The sequence below is a fragment of the Leptodactylus fuscus genome, chromosome 4, assembly GCF_031893055.1.
Source record: "Leptodactylus fuscus isolate aLepFus1 chromosome 4, aLepFus1.hap2, whole genome shotgun sequence".
NCBI lineage: Eukaryota > Metazoa > Chordata > Amphibia > Anura > Leptodactylidae > Leptodactylus > Leptodactylus fuscus.
Window position 1 is genome coordinate 172,402,773 of NC_134268.1, and position 17,905 is coordinate 172,420,677.

Here is a 17,905-nt window from a genome sequence, read left to right on the forward strand (position 1 = left end):
GGGCATAATACTGTGTGCAGGGGCCACTATGGGGTATAATAGTGTTTGTAGGGGCCAGTATGGGGCATAATAGTGCGCACAGGAATGGGGGAGGGGCATCGACCGTTGAGGGCCCATATCAAAAGTTTGTCATGGGGCCCTGCCATTCCTAGTTACGTCACTGCTGCCTATATATATCTAGAACTGTAGAAATAAAATGAATCCAATTGAAAGACAGCCACTTCCAGCAAATGTAGGAAAAATAAATGGTAGCACTCCAGCACACCAGCTATCATATTTGCGGCAGTGCTGCAGTTTTTCTTTCCTAGCCAGCTAGAGCTGCATATACTGTATAGTCATAGAGTCCAGTGCCATCTAGTGGTGCGGAAGTAATTATTCTCTCTTCACCTATAGCACCAAATCACATCCCCTTATACACCGCACATTATTTGACACTGAATTTCATAGCCGACAATAAACTCGCCACCGCCATTACTTATACATAAAGTATAACGACAATGCTGCCTGTTTGCCCGCAACAAATATGGCGCAGGTTAACATCCGCCGCAATAACTTCCGGTTCAGAAGGTCGCAGCCGCTCAGATCACGTGGTACACGCAGCTCAGCCAATCACAGCCCGCGGCGCACACGTTTGAACTGACGTCTGTGTTACTGGTTCCTGAGTGTTGTGCGGCTTCCTACAGGCCGAGTGGGAGCCTCGGAATAGCAGTGGCCGGGTCTGCAGGTAACAGCCGGGGTGTGACTGAGCGGGGCCGTGTATGTGTGAGGTACAGGCGGCGCTGGATGGTGGAGCGCCTGTTATACTGGTGTCCGTGTCCTAGTGTCTATTGGCCTGGCACAGCCCACTTCTGAGGGACTACAAATGGTATCTGCCGACCACCTGCTATAGAACTACAACTCCCAGCATGCTGTGGTGCACTGTGGCAGGTAGGGGATGTTGGGTGTTGTTCCTCAGCAGTCTGTGTCTGGCAGAGCTTGCTGGGTTTTGTAGTCCAATCTGGCACATATACCTAGGGCATACTGTAGTTGGCACATTGTACCAGTAACCCCTCTCTGTGGTTACAGTTATATGACCTGTACATTTCTGGGTGTGACTTCTGCGGGCACCACTGAGGCTTCTTCATGGACACTACATTTAGCTTTATTCTTCTTTCTGCCTGACCATGGCTGTCAGGTGTTTATGAAGGAGTTTAGGAGGCGGGGGTTGCCCACTCCACTCCACACACTTTGCTGCAGCTTGTATGTCATTGCTTCCCTACTTGTACATGGGTAAATCAGTGGAAATCTAGCTGTTGTTCCTTTTCAGGACGCGCCGCAGTTGCCTGAATCTGGTGGGTCTGGCTTCTGACAAGCCTGAGAGTGTCCTTAAGGCTGGCGCTCACGTAACGGACATACTGTGGCAGAACGTGACAGGTTACAGTCCCTGCAAAGTGGATGGGATTCTAGCGAATACATAAGGCAGAAATGCAGCAATTTCCAAAATCATGGTTTTGGAAATTGCAGCATGTCAATTATATGTACATGAGCACTGGCGGTTTTTCCTGCAGTGCATTTTCACTGCGGCCTCAACCTTAAAGGGAGTCTAACATTAGATTTAGACAAATTTCCGTAACATGTTGAAATGGCCTTTAGAAAGGATATTTCAGCCCTACCTTCCTTCATCTGCCCTCCATCCTGGCTTTAAATAAAAGCCTTTATTCTTATATGCAAATTCTGTCCTTGGAGCACAGCCATCATCCGCATTATTCCGCCTCCTCCTGCTGTTATACGCCACTTCATGTGAAGGCATCCTCTTCTTATTCTTCACATTGGGTACTAGGGTACAGCACATGCGCGGCATTTGCATGTGCTGTACTGCAGAATGCTGCTGCTGGCGCAATGAAGAGGAGGATGCCTTCACGTGAAGGGCATGTAACAGCAGCATGAGGCGGAATATTGGGAATGCCTGTGCTGGGGAACACCCCCTGTGCTCCATGCACAGAATCTGCATATAAGAAAGTCTTTTTTAACAGCATTGAAGAAAACATAAAGAAAGGTAGGGCTAGAATATCCTTTCTAAAGATTATTCCAATATGATGTTAGGGAAATTTGGCTAAATCTAATGATAGACTTCCTTTAAAGAGGACCTTTCACCTCCTGGGGCACATGCAGTGTAATACTGAATTCCGCACACTATTGACTTTCCGATTCTGCGCCCCCAGTGAAGAGCCATCGGTGCGGGTACTGTAGCTCTTCTTTGTCAGAAGGGCGTTCCTGATAGTCTGTCAGGGACGCCCTTCCTCACAGTAGCGTCTATTGTGCTGTACAGTGAGAGGGGGAGCATTCCTTACCACCCAGTCATGACGCTGAGTGATGCCTCCCCTACTCCTGATAGTACTCATCTACAAGTACTGGGTGGGCGTTCCTCACCACTCGGTGTCATCACTGGGCGGTAAGGAACTCTCCCGCTCTCACAGTACAGCGCAATAGACGCTACTGTGAGGAACAATTAATAAACAGAGCATGCAAAAAAAAAAAAAAACAACAGAGGATATATATGAAATGTAAAACATCCCCTAATCAGTTGGGCAAGCCCTAACAGCGTTTGTGTCCTTACCATATGAGAAACCATAGCAAACAAACAAGAGGTAAGTATGACACTTGATTTAAAAAAGAGTAGAAACTAGACTGTGGTAGAAATTTACCAAAAAAATAGTTTTATTTAGTATATCAACATCATTAGTAATATAGCTGTACTCCATGTTTTGTGTTGTTGAAACTATTCATACACCTATGCTTCCTATTACTTATATCCTTGAGCTACAACACTTTGGACTATATTGACTCTGATTCTAATAAAATATATAGTGCATTAGTACATAGGCCATCTTTTATGGTGTGTCATAGCATAGACAGGGATGTATTCCATCTTGGCTCTCCACTGACCGGTGGTCACTGTGCATGGAATTCCTTTTCGTGTATGTCCCTTTATTTATATTACTAATGATGTTGCTATACTAAATAAAACTATTTTATTAGTAAATTTCTACTACAGTCTAGTTTCTACTCTTTATTTCTTTAAGTGTCATACTTACCTTTTGTTTGTTTGCTACTGTGAGGAAGGGCATTCCTTCCTCGTACACTTTTTTAATCTGTTTCAATAAAGGGAAGCAAAAGTGTTTAAAAATAATATATATATATATATATATATATATATATATATATATATATATATATATATATAATTTTTTTATTTTATTTTTTTTTTTTTTTGCATATTACTGACATGCAGAGTCTGGCCATGAAGGGGTTAATTGCTTATCCAAAAAGGAGACTTGTTTTTGTCGCACGTTGATGATTGTCTTTCTCTGTTACTTAATCCATTTTGTACTCTGATCTTGCAGTGCACTGAGAAGATGGCTAAAGAAAGGTGTGTGAAGAAGAGCTTTCAGGACAGCCTGGAAGACATAAAAGAGCGGATGAAAGAGAAGAGGACAAAGAAGCTGGCAAAGGTGGCCACAGTCAATAAGGCTTTGTCAACCAAAGTCAAGATCATCAGTAAGAGCTGTACCTTCATGTCGGTAGGCAGGGGCACATTGTCAGTCTTGTTTTAATTATTATATTTTATTATTGTCCCCTTAGACAACAGCTCTACAACAGTGAAGAGTTTCCAAGCTAACAATAAAGCCCTGGCTCTGGCTCTAGAAGCGGAAAAATCTAAGAGCAGGCAGGCGCAGGATCTTATTCTTCATTTAAAGCGAGAGCACCAGAGGCTGATGTATGAGATCTTTATCTTAAGGAGGAAGCTGAACATGCAGCAAGGGAGCAGTTCATCAGAAGTGAGTGCTATATTCATGTGAAATATGATGGAGTTATATACAGGGCTGGATGCTTGTCAGTTTATCATCTTCCGATGGGTTGCGTTCTGTATCCATTGAGTTTGTCTGTGGTGGAAATATATGCTCAGGAATATAAATGTGACGGGTGACAGAGTAGTATCAATCACCCATAGGGTTTCATTGCGAAAAAGTATCACACAGGTTTTTTGTTTTGTCAGGTGCACTTTCCTATATAGTTAGGAATATGGTTTTGTAGATAGTGGTATTTAGTGAATAAGGGCCTGTGGGAAGTTTAATAGGAGCATTTGCCAGGATATACATTAGGATAAGTGCCGAGACACTTTGTGCAGTTGGGTATCTTTGTACTATGCGCTCTGAGAGTGGTTACAATCTGTGTCCAGCACTGTGGGCAATGCTTGTGCTATGGATGTAAAAGGGAATGAGTGAAATACCTTTGAATATGTATACATTGGTTTAAAAAAAATTATTTCAATAGGGATAAATCAAAAAGATATTCTATAAAAATGTAGCTATTTTTATTTATTTATTTAGCTTGCTTATATAGCGCCATCATATTCCGCAGCGCTTTACAGACATTGTCAGTTACTGTCCCATATAGGACAATCTACATTCCCTATCAGTATGTCTTTGGAGTGTGGGAGAAAACCCATGCAAACACGGGGAGAACATACAAACTCCTTACAGATGTTGTCCTGGTCAGGGTTCAAACCCAGGACTCCAGCGCTGCAAGTCTGCGAAACTAAACACTACTTTATGGAGCTGTTTTTGCAGCCAGAATTTCTACTAAGAAATTCTCCCAATTTGTAAATGTCCGCCTCTCAGTTAAAGTATATTCCATATGTAACTATTCATCCATAAATTAACTTAAGATTCTGCTTTCATAATGCTTTTGTTTTTTAAATATTTTTCCTAGGCAAAATTGTCATCCTTGAAGGAAATAATTGCCAAAGTCACTCACAACTTGCTAGAGACTGCCAATCTCCTAGGCCCTGCACATGCTTTGTGTTCCAGTGATGGAGTGAGTATTATCAAGTATCTAAGCTGGACGCTTGTGAGGAGTCCGACTGCCAAGTAAAGAGTCGGTAGTTTAATTCATCTAATGTTATAAGGGAAATCATCTGTACTCCTGAAAATAAAGTTACAACAATTTAAGGGCTCGTTCACATCTGCGCCCGGGGTCTCCGTTATGCATGAAACAGGGCAGGAGACGGAAACCTGCAGGCGTGTTTCAAACCCATTCATTTGAGTGAGCGTTTTATGCTCTCCACGGCGAAACCGTTTTTTGGTTTTTTTTAACTGGACACAGAGTCGGACATGCAGAACTTTGTATCTGGTTTAAAAAAAACTGTTTTGCCACAGAGAGCATAAAACGCTCACGGCCGGACTCTGACAGGTTTCCGTCTTATGCCAGCAGAAGACGGAAACCTGATACGGAGACCTGAACGCTGGTGTGAACCCAGCGTCAATACTAGTTTTTGAAAAGTTGAGTTTATATTATCTAAAAAGCCATTAATAAATAAATAATTATAACACTCTACTTTAAAACCGATATTAAATTAATATTTTTTACTGATTTGACTCCTTTTTGATCTTTGCTTTAGAGCCTGACAAGTTCCCCAGCATCCATGGAGATGAAATGCACCAACCCTCCTGTTGCAGCTCCTGAACTTCTGTGAGTTTATAAATGTATTTATGTAGAGTGACTGGATCCTTTGTATGTTCATGTGAAGAGGACCTTTCACCACCTTCACCTACCCCAGTTCTCAGCATCTGTTAAAGGGAATCTACCATTAAAAATCACATTTTTTTCCTCACTAACACGTAGGAATAGCCTTAAGAAAAGCTATTCTTCTCCTACCTTTAGTATAGAGCTGAACTTGAGGGTAGTGGGGAAAGGGTGTGATGATCTTGTCAGTCAGAAACCTTCTTTTCCAATCTGTAGATGAGGGTAATGGAGGGCTTGATGTAGCATGAACCTTCCCTGGCTTGGTTTCTATCGCATTAAGGCAAAGTCTCACACTGTGCTCTTCTCTGACATCCTCGCTCCTCAAGAGAAGAACTGATGATGGTGTAAATTTTCCTTTTTCTCTGCCACTTTATATAAAGTGCTTTATGATTCCATCTATCTTATTAAAGGGGTTGTCTGTCAGAAGTGTGTTATACACACATATATAAGGCCAAAATTGCAAGAAAAATTGTTCTCCTGTCCTTGTTTCTCTCACTCCAATACCAACATTTTCCAGGTACTTGTCTCTATGCGCTCTGCCATTGATCAGAAACAGATCAGCATAGACCTGAAATTGTTGGAATGAGAGAAATAGGGACTGGTGTAGTATGCCATTCTGACATAAAAACAAAAACTTGGTGACATGTTGTTACAATATATATTCACACCCTGACTACTGGCTGGAAGTAAGTGGCAGAAGTGATGATAAAAAGCTTTGTCACTGTCCACTTTTTCATTGTCATTACCTTCTTCATAGGATTGGTGTTTATTAGAGATGAGCGAGTACTGTTCGGATCAGCCGATCCGAACAGCATGCACGCATTGAAATGAATGGACGTAGCCGGCAAGCGTGGGGTTAAGCGGCCAGCCGCCGTCAAAGCGGAAGTACCAGGTGCTTCCATTCATTTCAATGCGTGCGTGCTGTTCAGATCGGCTATTCCGAACAGTACTCGCTCATCTGTAGTGTTTATCCATTTAATTAAGATGACAACACCCTTTAAAGTGGTCATTTTGTTTTTTATTGCGGTTTTTGTAATAGCTCTTATTGAACTGTATCAATCACAGGACACAGACTTGTGAGCCAGCCACAAATACACAGAAAAATTTTGGTCGTGTGTTAGAAAGAACTTCGGTTCCTGGCAGAAAAAAACAAGACGAAACGGAAAAAGTGAAATCGGGGCAACGACTATCGAAAGGTTAGAAATTATTATTAGTTTAATTCCAAACTCCTTGGATTATAAATACTCGTACAGGAGAAATTGTCAGTCAGTCTTTGTAGCTTGTGGGACTTGTAGACTTTAAAAATCCTCTTAGGAAAGGCTTCAGTTTACTGGCATTAAAGTGGTTTTCTGGCCCCAAATTAATTTCCTTCATACTGATGACCTACAGCATGTAGTGGATGGGGCTGCTGAGCCGCTCCTATTATCTGAATAGAATCAGCACTGAGTGTTTACTAGTACCTGGTGGTTGCTGCATAAGCTGATCTGTGTAGGTTCTGGGTATTGGACCCCGATAGATGATCTATTCTGTGGGTAAAGTCATCAGTATGAAAAATCAATTAGGAGCCTGTAAACTCCTTTCAAAGAGGACCTTTGGTGTCCTCCTGCACATGCAGTCTTATATACAGCTAGAAAGCCGACAGTTTGCTGAATTCAGCGCACTGTTGGTTTTCTCCCTGGAGATATTGGTGCAGTTAGTTTCGGCACCTATCTATGCCCACCATCAGAGGGGCGTTCCTGACGGTGTAGCTTCAAAGAGGTTTTTCGCCAAACTTATAAACTTGACCTATATAACAGCAGGTATGGTGTTTCACTGTGATGTGCTCTGTATTGTAGTGGTAGGAGTTGACTACGCTTGGGAAAGGTGCTGGACTCCCTTTCAATTCTGTTTTAACACTGTCCCAGTCTACATAGCAAAGCTAACAAGGAGCTTCATAAAACCAGAAATTATTTCAATATATGAACTTTAAATTCCCTTTTAGAATAACATCTGAGCCACAGAGTTCACATGAGTTTGCTAGACATGGTTGTCGCTTACTACTTATTTCCCTTGCATGTGAATTATCATGTCTGCTAGGTTTGCTGATTAATAGAAATCTTGTTTCTACAGCAAGAGATTGCTAAGGCTAGTTCTTGTCTGCAGTGGTCACATGGGTAGATAGGCACTTCGTCACTACAACATGGTCTCTGCTTTTTCTACCGTATGTTGTGAAGTCCAAGGTGGCCCAGTCAGTGATTGACAACCTCTTATATCGCTGTGCACTCAGAGCTGTCAGTCACTGATAGGACCGCCTCCTTGACTACTTAGAGCAGAGATTTCGGTAAATGAACTTTTTCCTCTAAACCTATACATCCATCTGATCTATAGCACTCTGCCTACAAATTGAACAACATGTTGACCTGTTTCCTTTAAAGAGAATCTGTCATCTAGTCTGTAAAGGTTAATGACTTACCTCATTTGATAGGTGCTGTCACTGTTCTCACTTGTCAGTGGTTTGTTTTGACAGAGGACCTTCTAGTGTTTATACAAATTAGGGTATACTAGCCAAGTGGGCAGTGACACTGTTTGTGCTGAGGGCGGAGTCTGTATGCCATATATCATGTGTTGTTACCTCCCACTCTGCTAGTATACTCTAAGTTGCATTTAACACTAAAAGGGTCTCCTCTTTGGAATGACTGCATGGATTTGGATAAACCAAACCGCAAAATGCTCAGGGTGACAGTGCCTACCATTAAACTTTCAGACCTGGTGACAGGTACTCCTTAAGACTTCAATATAAAATATGTAATTTCTCCACCGTACAAAGAGTTCAGTTGCTTTTCTAGTCTTTCACTGTCACCATTCGTAGCGGGCTAAACATTTGTACATTTTCTTACAGCGAGGACATCTAGCTCAGGCCAGTCCAGGGCTGATCTTGAGGAACCTGAAATGGAAGTTGAACGTGATAATAGTTTCTTAAAAAACGTTTCTATAAGACGCCGTGCCTCTAGCCTAAATGTCTGTATAGAGGAGTCTCCCATGATGAAGTCTCTAGAGGAAGAGCAGAACTTAAATTCCAAATGTGATATCTCTGAAGAAGAGATAATTGTTCCTGCTGAAGAATGCCTCCGTACAAGTGGTAGTGAAGACGTAATAGACATGTACGCTGATCAGAGTCCATCAAGAGAAGAATTTATTCCATTTACAAACCATTCTCGGATATCAAGTTCAACCCCTGAACCCAAGCCAAAGCAATCCCAGTCTGTTAAAGGCAAAACAGAGTCTCACACTGGAAGGGAAAGGGTAAGGAAAGGCAGAGCAGATGGCCAAGTCCAGCTGAAAAAGCCTTGGGAGAAGTCAAAACCTAGGGCTAGATCCAAAAGTCGAGAAAGGGGTGCAGGTAAACCAATGGCCTCCAAAGACAAAATGAACTCCTCTTTAAATTCAGGAGATGCTTATGATTTTGTATGCGAGGAAAGCGTACATGTCACACCATTTAGACAAACCAAACCAGGTTGTGACCACGAAGAGAATGAAGGGCCAGAAAATGACAAAAGCAGCAGCAGTAGTAGTAGTGATGAGGAGCTAAATGACAGCTTGTATGTGCCCGGGAAAGCCAAGGCAAAAAGTCGGAATGTGGAGCAAAATAAACCCTCGCTTCCTTTAAGACCAAGGTCCAAAAGGAACAAAGATCTGCAACAACAATGTGCTGAGAAGACTGAAAATAAAAGTGAGCAGCCCAAACAAGGTTTGTTGGTTTTCTTGTATATATCTGACAGGATTACTGCAAAACCCAGGGTGCCAAGGCTTGGTTGAAATTTAAAGTAATAGTCTCCTACCCCTAGTCCTCTCTCCTGAGGGGGGGTCCGAATTATCATTTAGCAGCATTCATAGCACTTTGTTCTCAAATATTTATGTGATAACTTTAATTTCATGGTATGCGTTTCACGAAAACAGCCGTGAATTATATTGTATAGTTATTAATATTGAATTCAGTCACTAGGAGGTTTACCATGTCTGACTGAATATGGTTATTAGCTACAGAAAAATGGCCATGGTTTGGCCTAGGAGCACCACAAAATCTTAGAAAAAGCAACCACACTCCCAATAGTATAAAATTATATAAGTTTATTGGTATTCAAAATAAAAACATGTAGATACAAATAATACTAGATACATATATACAAAAAAGACAAGGGGGGCCATGGAGGTCATAATACCAGTACCGGTGTGCAGTGTAAAATAGACCAGTAGTGAATGGAATAAAGATGGATAATAGACAGAATAGTTACCATAGATACATCAGGGAACATATAATAATCTCACAATTTGTTAAAAAAAAAAAAAAAAATACCTAGCTGAAATTAGTAACAAGGTCCTCCAGGTTAAACAAGGTAAGAGTGCCCACTACCCATCAACATCACATAAAGGCAATGATTCACAACTTACGACACCAGGGACCAAGGATGAAGCCCACCTGTGTGGGCGAAACGCACGTAGTTCAGATTACATGGGTGGTGGACACTCTTACCTTGTTTAACCTGGAGGACCTTGTTACTGATTTTAGCTAAAGTTGTTTTTTTTATACAAGTTGTGAGATTATTATATGGTCCCTGATGTATCTATGGTAACTATTCTGTCTATTATCCATCTTTATTCCATTCACTACTGGTATATTTTACACTGCACACCGTCTTGGTACTACTGGTATTATGACCTCCATGGCCCCCCTTGTCTTTTTTTTATATATATATATATTTTTTTTTTTTTTTTAATGTAGATTGTGAGCCCCACATAGAGCTCACAATGTACATTTTTCCCTATCAGTATGTCTTTTTTTTTTTTTTTTTTTTGGAATATGGGATGGAAATCCATGCAAACACGCGGAGAACATACAAACTCCTTGCAGATGGTTTTTTTTGTCCATTGCGATTTGAACACCAGGACTCCAGCGCTGCAAGGCTGCAGTGCTAACCACTGAGCCACCGTGTCGCCCCTCTTTTTTGTATATATGTATCTAGTGTTATTTGTATCCATTATGTTTTTGTTTTGGATACCAATAAACTTATATAGTTTTATACTATTGGGAGCGTGGTTGCTGTTTCTAAGATTCTGACTTCTTTCCCATACTTGTTATGCATTATTGGCCTCTTATTTATTACTATGAGCTCCACAGCCCTGCTTGTGTTGCTGGTTGTTCAGATTATACTTAGATACATAATCTAAGATCATTAAATGTAATGTACACAATAAATGATTAATTACAGATGTCACCAAAGGAAAGAAAAATACAAGAAGCAGCTACAAAGGTTCGATGGAAACTAAAACCAAACCTAATGCCGCAAATGAGACTACGGAAGGAAGCAAAGAAATGGTCTCCTTGCCGAAATGCATAAAGGCAAAAGAAAACCCCAATCTAAGCATAGATGACTGCGCTGCTCAGGACGCCCTTATACATTCTACAGACAGGAATATATGTAGGCTCTTATATGATAATATTTTGTATCATTTTGCTGTATATGTTTATATAGTGTGTATTTCAATATCTCTTATCAGTCTTTAAATGTTGATTATACATGAAGATAGGGAGTCTATCATTGGGGATTTCATTTAAGTAAACACACGTTGGTATATCTTTTAGATAGGCTATTCTAGTTCTACCTCTTCCTCTCCTGCTCACAGCTGTTTTTGAACTATATCGTTTTTGGCAAATATGTAAAAGAAGCTCATGGAGTACAGGAGGAGTCCCTCCCCCACTATGCTCCGAGCACCAGATCGTCATACAGTTGATGCCTCCTCCTGGACTGTTCCTTCAGGCAGATTAGCTCTTCTCATCATCCTCTTCACTGTCTTCAGTGAGATCCATATCCCCCACATGTGCTGTTCACTCCTGTAGGATTATAATAAAGATGGGCTGTGGAGCCTGCTCTGTTTGCTCAGCCCAAACCTGAAGTGGTCGTGCGTACAGCACATGCCTGATCCCGCTAAAGACATTAATATAAGATGCACTTTGCCCCAATGTTACTAACCTATAATTTAGTGCAACATTTTATTGAATTGGTATATATGGCGTAATGTGTTTGGAGCAGCTCACTAGCCATTTTAGACACATCTGTCATGTCTTGGTTGGTGTATTCGCTCACACCTTTGCTCCAAAAAGTGTAGGACTGTATTAAAGGATTGCTATACAGGTGCTGTACTTTGCATACGTAAGGGTCCTACCCACCTGCTCCTAAGCTGGAGGGTAGTGTGGGAATGAATGGAGAGGCAGCTCACCTAATACCATACAAATGAATGGAAGGAGCTCATCATATCCTATACTCACCATCAGGGCTGTGGGGGCGCTCTACAGACTCAACTACTGTTTTTCTGCAGTCTGCCTACTGCTCTGGATCTAGTGATTGATTCCTATGAAAGTAAATGTCACTAACTATGCATCGAACTCATTGTCTAATATTAAATATTGTATAATGTAATTACTCAGTTTATTTTAAAGCCCAAAATTGGATAATACTGGGAACTAGCAGTGTACGGAGCTGGAACCAGGCTGCTCTGTACACTTTGTTTGGTACCCCCACTAATTACATATTATCATAAGTCATCATTATTAGATTGAGGTCCTCAATAGCGAACATCCCAAAAATGTCTTTAAGTGGGTATTTCCATGGAGAGTATGTATAGTAGATCCACAGGCTATGCCATAAATGACCAATAGATAAGGTACCATTCTTTGTACCTACACCCATCCCAAGAATGGGGTCAGTTCTTGCCCATCTTTAGAACGTCTAAAGAAGGGAATCGAGAGAACTCTCTCCCCTCTCCATTTATGGTGGCCATTAGATTGGATCTGTGACTTCCATTTTCAACATAAACCTTTAATATTGAAAATTGCTCAATAATAGAAGATAAGAGCCCTCATAACCAAATCTGAAATGGGCTCCATTCTTGGCCATATGAGGCATGTGAATTTGGCATAGACTGTTCTTACAGTTTATATGAGTGACGCTTTGGCTAGTTTGTGGGATTCTTGTGTGACTCGCAGGCCTCTGCTTTGCTTATCCTGTTTTAGATGAATATGAGGGAACGTCAGCCAATCAACGCATCAGCCTGTCGGATGTCACAAACCTGTCTGGGAGTACGGAGTCAAAGAAACATTCCTTCCCATTCTCTGATGATAGGAAACGGTCTATAGGTTGTATGAGGAAGAGGAGGTGTACGGTGACGGTCAACTATGCGGAGCCAAGTCTAAGCAAGTAAGTGCAAAACTTTTTCTTTGTTGATACCTACAATATTTCTAATAACTTATGGCTGGCCTCCTCATGAATTCTCTTTCTGGAACAGTATAAGGTCCCCTTAACCTGCTCCTCTGCAGTTTACCACTTTTTTTTTTTTTTTTCTTTTACATTTGGAGGCCATTATAGTAGATGTGGGTGTCGTCATATTACTTGTGGGGCACTGATGGGTCTATAACATAATTAACAAAGTCTCCAAACAAAGCATTAGTTTATTAACATTCGGAAGTCGGGAGCACTCAGGATGTTTGCTCACTAGGGACTACTTTCCTTGAAAAGTTTGAGAAACGCTGTTTTATAGCATAGCCATGAGTTTTCTAGGCATACTTTGTGTAGAGTGAGTAGATGGTCTGTAATATCTGTCGCCAGTAGAGGATGCAATGATGGCTGTTACTTGGTGTTATCTTTTATTGGAGTCTGTGATATAAATAGAGAGGCTGCTACAAAAAAAACCCTTACAGAATTGGCAAGAGTCTGTCTGTCTGTTGTTAGGCTTTATTTCTTAAAGGGATTCTATCATTAAAATCACATTTTTTTCTCGATCACACATAGAAATAGCCTTACAAAAGGCTTTTCGTCTCCTACCTTTAGATGTCTTCTCTGCGCCACCGTTCGGTAGAAATCTTGGTTTTCATCTGTATGTAAATGGGTTCTCTTGCAGCACTGGGGGCAGTCCTCAGCACTCAAACAGCACTGGGGGCATCCTCAATGCTGCAAGAGAAATCTCCAGCGCCGCCTCCATCTTCTTCAGGAAAGGCCTTTCTGTGCATCTTCTTCCGGAGCTGGCTTCAAACTTCTAGGCGTCGGGCAGAGCCGACTACGCATGCCAGCAGCCACAAGAAAAATGGCCACTTAAGCAGTAAGCTACATAAGCGGCCATTTTCTTGTGGCCTGTGGGCATGCACAGTCGGCTTGGCCTGACGCCTAGAAGTTTGAACCCAGCGTCGGAAGATCACGCGCAGAGAGGCCGTTCATGAAGAAGATGGAGGCGGTGCTGGAGATTTCTCTCGCAGAATTGGACCCACCCCCAGTGCTGCGAGAGAACTCATTTGCATACCGGCGAAAACTGGGATTTCTACCGAACGGCGGCGTGGAGAAGACATCTAAAGGTAGGAGGAGAATAGCCTTTCTTAAGTGTAATCGATGGGAAAAAAAAGTGATTTTAATGATAGAATCCCTTTAAATGTGTATAACATAAAAAACTTTCTGGGTCATTTTCTGTTGACCCATTCCTCTCGGGTATGGATAGATTCTGATCATCAATATGGGATTATCCACCATTTATGTTCTTTTATATTACAGGAAGCTGAGAAGAGGCGATCCCTTTACAGACACAGAGTTCTTACTTTCTCCTATTTTCAAGAATGGTGAACCAAAGCGTAAATCACTTAACAGGAAATCACTCGCAAGATACAATGAAGCCTTTGTTGGCTGTCGTTAATGGACGCCATTCCTGATATACAGACTGTAAATGCTGACAAGGGTTTGTGCGGCCAGGATACCTGTGCTGGTGGAGGGGCCTCCATTAGGAAACTTGCAATTGCAGGTTTCCGCTGAGAGGGGAACACTCAGCAATAATACTGCAGCATTTCCTATGGGACTTGGGAGTACCGACTGAAAACAGAGGACTATGTCTTGAACTTTAATCTGGGGAAACGTTAGCACCCTGTATGCCAGTACCATTGTAAAGAGACATTATGCTTTATTTTGTAGTAGCAGCATTAATACTAGTTCGATCATATATGGCACCTTTACAATGTCATTAGCTTACATGGTGTCTGTGTCCAAAGCTTGGGTCATGAATGGTCATACAGAAAGCACAGTTCTTCAGTTAAAGTTCTATCGTTGGGATAGGTGATCAATATCCGGTTGGTGGTAAGACACCCAGGCCCCCCACAGATCAGCTGTTCAAATGGGCATGTGACGTCACGTCCATTAGTCATATCCAATTCAGCCCTATTCAAGTGAATGGGGCTGAGCTATAATATCAAGCCCAGCTGCTGTACAGTTTATGGTGTTGTGCCTGTTAAATAGTGAAGATGCTGCAGCGCTCATCCAAACACTGGTCTCCAAACAGCTGATCTGTGGCCGTGCGGTATGTCGGACCACCACTGATCTGATATAGAGATGAAATGTTGCACAAATCTATTTTGTACATTTTGTATTGTTCTCAGCTGTATTATGTCTAGTATACATCTATGTGTTTGCATATATTTAAGTGTACACGTCTGAAGCCACTGTATATTCTCTATGAAACTCTCATTTACAAATAACAGAATAACTTGAAGCTTCCCTCCAGTGCAAGAGAATTATAATGTGTCCTAGTCATTGCACGAACGTTCATTGGTGGAGTCATAGCCTTTGAGATTTCCAGCAAATCTATAAAGAGCAGCTTCTGTCTTTGACTTTTTTTGTAGCTTTACAGAAAAGAACAGAAGACGGTTCAAAGACTAGAATTTAAGTCTATAGCCAGTATCAGCCATCCCAAGTAAAGCTAGGTACAAGTACAGCGAGCCAGAGTGATTATGTGCTCCATTGAATGCTGTAGCAGCTCACTGTATACGCTCTGTTACACGATGGAGCCAGTATACACCTTCAGGATAATCAGATTTGAGAAATCTTATACTGAGTGTTTGTTCCTTAAAGGGATATTCCCATCTCAGTATGCCTGACAATATTTATAGAATACCTAACAGATCCGGGACCCACGTCTTTCTCAAGAACAGGGCTCTGTTTCCTAAAATGAGTAGATAAGGGTTGCAAATTGCATGTCTCATTAGTTTCGGCTGCTATTATCTTTGCAGTGTCGGAATAGCCAGTCTCACAGCTCCATGTCATTGCTTGGCGGGGTTGAATACACGATGATGCTGAGCTGTGAGGCTGGACCCTCAGTGCATTGATATTGGCAGCCAAAACTGAAAATACGCTTAAAGGGGTATTCAGGTTACTCCCTCTTATCGACATCTTTGGATCGGGGTAACTCGTTGTAACTGGAATACCCGTTTAATTTAGCAAACTGTCAGCTTTGCAATGGTATATAAGACTCCCGATCTTAGAGGACATGACACGTCCTCTTTAAGGTGACTTCGGTTGTGGCCTAGTAACATAAGAACACTCTGTATGGGCCGATCTCATTGTATACAATACATCCACATACGTGAGTGGCGGCACTTATGTATTTTTTTGTCACTTTCGATTATAAAGTTTGGAATAGACATAAAGTAGCTTTATATAGAACACAATGCTGGGCTTGAGATCTGTGTATGAAATTTTTATATAATTGATCAATAATGTTATTTTGTCTGAGCCTGTGAACGTCCAGTTTTGACAAATGCCAAGAATAGCCCCTTTTTAACAGACTAGGAATCAGTCACTAGCGGGAAATCTACTTTAGTATTACAGTCTGTAGGTTTATATAAGAAGCCATTGATTGTTTTCATTGTAACTTTCGTCTGTGTGCTAGGCAACAGAAATCTAGCGTGTCCATTTTATAGATGTTTGGCCTGGTTATACACTCGCCGCTGCAGAATTTCATTCACTGGGGATTGGTCAGAGCTGATAAACAGGAACAATTATAAATGTATTTCCTATGGAGCCATTTGTTACTGAGATCCTTGTTTTTATTAATGCTAAGATGTGTAAATAAATGATTTATATTGACAAGTAGAGGGTTTCAATTTTATTTTTTTTCATTTTATATGGATTTGGAGCTAATGTCTATATAAAGAAATGTCTTCCTTGATAGCAGAAACGGTCACAAGAAAGTAAGACACTTTGGGAGGAATTTATTATGACTTGTGTTTCCTATGTCAGTCTTAATTCATTTCCCTACTAGCATGAGATGAACCTGAATTATCAAGAAGCTCTGATTCTTTTAAAATTTTTATTTATTTTTGAAAATTTTTGCTATTCAGGGACTGGTGTAGATTACTGGGATACTTTATGCCAGGTATAACTTATATCTTCTGAAGGAGTCTTAGTAAATCTATCAGGCTGAGGCGTCTTTTCCTTGCTCCACTAACTCTTCTAAAAGGTGTCAAACAAGCCTAAGTCTAAAAATGAAGAAAGTGCTGCATTTTTTGGCACAGTTGCTCATGCACCACTTTTGCACCCAAAATTTTTTTTTACCTATCTTAGTAAATTCCCTACTTATTTTTTTATTTTATTTTTTAATTCAGAAAGTAAATTCCCTACTTTAGCTCCAAGAGCCACCTCACCGGGTATGCTATTGACTGAAGTCTTGAAGCACAACCTCTATACCAAGATGGTGAATCTTTTAGAGACCAAGTGTCCCATCTGAAACCCAAAACCCACTAAATTATAGCAATTTGCCAACACGGCATTTGCACATACAGTTGAAAGCAGCGATCGCTCACTAACGGGGAATTATGTACCCGATTCCCTGTTTTACTGAGCAATTGGGGCAAGGGCACATGTGCCAACAGAGAGGGCTGTGAGTACCCCCTCTGGCACGCACGCCATAGGTTCTCCATCACACTTCTAGACTCTGTAACTTGTTAAGAGACTCAGAAGCTGTGGAGGAACTGATATAAATTCCATGTACATTAGATGTATTTGATGCTAGCTAGCAATCTGGCACAGATCCATCAGAAATCGCAGGACGATGTCATCCTGCAAGCCAGACTTTCGTCCTGTGATTTTAGTTAAATAACACATATACTGTATAACAAATCCCATTATAGTCAATGGGATCTGTTTGGGTCCATTTGTGTACACTTTTAACAGACTGTTTCTCTTCTGGTCCTCCAACAGAACAGAAACCCGATGCAGAGGTTAACCTAACCTTACGTGAACTTCCGGATTTTATTTTTGAACTATGTCTAAGTTCATCCAGTGTATCTGTTTGCTGCTTGTTTGGATAAAGCTGGCCAGACCCATTAAACAGACTCTACCACCCGCAGAATCACTTGAGTGCCGTTGTAGAGGCTGTTGGTGACCGTGTCAAAGTGCAATCTTACTAACAAAATCAATGTATGTAAATGAGCTGTTCGGTGTTTGCAGGATTTGGCGCTGTATCACAGTACCAGTTTTTCCCTATGGTTTCCACA

General features: G+C 41.3%; 1 protein-coding gene across 1 annotated transcript; it reads left to right on the plus strand.

The window, feature by feature from the left end:
- The first annotated feature begins 622 nt into the window (after window positions 1–622).
- SGO1 (shugoshin 1) lies at window positions 623–14,277 on the plus strand. The gene is made up of 10 exons (XM_075271381.1): window positions 623–724; window positions 3,384–3,537; window positions 3,622–3,818; window positions 4,753–4,857; window positions 5,441–5,511; window positions 6,631–6,761; window positions 8,444–9,292; window positions 10,812–11,021; window positions 12,614–12,797; window positions 14,139–14,277. The coding sequence occupies exons 2-10, from the start codon at window positions 3,396–3,398 to the stop codon at window positions 14,275–14,277; spliced, it is 2,028 nt and encodes a 675-aa protein (XP_075127482.1). The 5' UTR covers window positions 623–724; window positions 3,384–3,395.
- The last annotated feature ends 3,628 nt before the right edge of the window (window positions 14,278–17,905 follow it).

Excerpts from the sequence above, each read along its gene's own strand:
- SGO1 (XM_075271381.1), top strand. The coding sequence starts at position 3,396 with ATGGCTAAAGAAAGGTGTGTGAAGAAGAGCTTTCAGGACAGCCTGGAA. Across the intron at positions 3,538-3,621 it reads AACCAAAGTCAAGATCATCA|ACAACAGCTCTACAACAGTG; the intron begins GTAAGAGCTGTA and ends TTGTCCCCTTAG. Across the intron at positions 12,798-14,138 it reads GCGGAGCCAAGTCTAAGCAA|GAAGCTGAGAAGAGGCGATC; the intron begins GTAAGTGCAAAA and ends TTTATATTACAG.